Source organism: Aquila chrysaetos, unplaced genomic scaffold (genome assembly GCF_900496995.4).
Source record: "Aquila chrysaetos chrysaetos unplaced genomic scaffold, bAquChr1.4, whole genome shotgun sequence".
Lineage (NCBI taxonomy): Eukaryota > Metazoa > Chordata > Aves > Accipitriformes > Accipitridae > Aquila > Aquila chrysaetos.
In genome coordinates this window covers 457,907-459,769 of record NW_024470383.1, presented here as the reverse complement: position 1 = coordinate 459,769, position 1,863 = coordinate 457,907, and the positions used below count along the sequence as shown (strand labels likewise).

At 56.7% G+C, this 1,863-nt stretch overlaps 1 protein-coding gene across 1 annotated transcript; it reads left to right on the top strand.

The window, feature by feature from the left end:
- Positions 1-43: 43 nt before the first annotated feature.
- Positions 44-946, top strand: LOC115337896 (zinc finger protein 79-like; the record flags this gene model as incomplete). The annotated part of the gene is made up of 1 exon (XM_030006319.2): positions 44-946. A coding segment is annotated over one exon (903 nt), but the record flags the coding sequence as incomplete, so codon positions are not given.
- Between the last annotated feature and the right edge of the window lie 917 nt (positions 947-1,863).

The following is a 1,863-nucleotide window of genomic DNA, read 5'->3' as shown; positions in this document are numbered from 1 at the left end:
TGCGGAGTGAAGCGTTTTCTCGCAGCTGGGGCTTTGTGCAAAGTCTCTCAAAAAACATCGCCACCTCCACCTGGAGAACGGGGCGTACCGGTGCTCCGACTGCGGGAAAAAACTCACTTCCAACTCAGCTCTTATCATCCACCGGAGGATACACACCGGGGAGAGACCCTACGAGTGCCCCGACTGCGGGAAAAGCTTCATGGCCAAGAAGTCCCTCAACAAGCATCGCAAGAGCCACACGGAAGACGGGGTCTTCATCTGTCCTGACTGTGGGAAAAAACTCACTTCCAAGTCCACCCTCATCATCCACCGTCGAATACACACCGGGGAGAGACCCTACGAGTGCCCCGACTGCGGGAAAACCTTCATGGCCAACAAATCGCTCAGCAAGCATCGCAAGACACATGCGGAGGAAGGGACCTATAATTGTCCCGAGTGCGGGGAAACCTTCCCCAAAAACTCAGCCTTCGTAGTCCATCTCAGGACCCACAGGGGCCAGCCCCCCTATCTGTGCTCCAACTGCGGGGAAGCTTTCTTTGAAAGCTCATCTTTTAAGCGACACCAGAAAAAGCACTTGGTAGAGAAACCCCACCAGTGCTCCAACTGCGGGATCGCCTTCACCGTCCAGTCGGCCCTCCTCCTCCACCAGAAGAGCCACATAGGACCCAGACCCTACGTCTGCTCCGACTGTGGGAAAGCTTTTCGGGAGAGCACCACCCTCCGTAGGCACCAGCGTATCCACACGGGTGAGAAACCCTACCAGTGCTCTTACTGCGAGAAGAGCTTTCGGGCCAGCTCCACCCTCATCATCCACCAAAGGATCCACACTGGGGAGAAACCTTATAAATGCACCAAATGCACCAAGTGCTTCATGTCCAGCTCTTCCCTCATGAAGCACCTGCGGACGCACCTCCGCAAGGAGCTGCTGATGGGTCCCAAACAATGACTTGGTTTGCCCAACGCCTTCAAGGTGCCTTTGGGTGCCCACCTCGATGACCGTGGATGGATGGATGGACGGATGGACACCCCCTTCCGCGTCCCGTCCATCCCAGAAATGCATTTCAGCCTAATTTTCACCCTTCCTCCAAACACACTTGATGGCAGAGGATGTTCTCGGGACCAGGCGTGCAGTGGTGGGTCGCGGCACGGTGCCGGGGGACAGCGGTGGCTGCTCAGTCCCCGACCCTGGGGTGGCTGCAGGGATGCCGATGCCACGATGGGATGGAGGGCTGCGGGGTTTGGGGAACGCTCGGCTTGGCTCGTGCATTAGGAACCCACTGGAGGAGAACATCTAGGTCCTCCTTTAGAGACTAAAAAGCCTCGTTTTAGCTTCCCACCTCCAAAAACAGTTAAATATTTCAAGAGAAGGCCCATCCTGAAACCCAGGGGTCTCCGTCCCCCCTGAGGTTCGGTCCATTCGGATCATCTGTTTTTATTGGATACAGCATTTTCCAAACACACATTTCCTTCCCCAATTTCCCCACCTCGTGCTCACTGTCCCCCATCTGATTTTTTATGCTGCCACCTTCAAAATACACCGTGATGAATTTGGCTCGGCCGTGACAGCTTGTTCGTGGGTACCTGCTTTAAAATGAGGTGCAATAAAGTGGAACAGGGTTTCCGGGAGTGCGGGATCGTGATTTCGTCGCTTGCGGTTGGGAAAGCTGGGGGAGAGAGATGGGATGGGGAACCCCCCCCCGGCTCCTCCACCCCACATCTCCGGCTGGTCCTGGCGCTCTCCTGAGCCGGGACGATGCTCTCAGCTGGCAGAAAGCCGAGCTGCATCCAAGGTCGAGCGTGCACACGGAGGACGTGAGGACACGCCTGGGGACGTGGTCTTGGGGACCCACCTGCACCCCAACC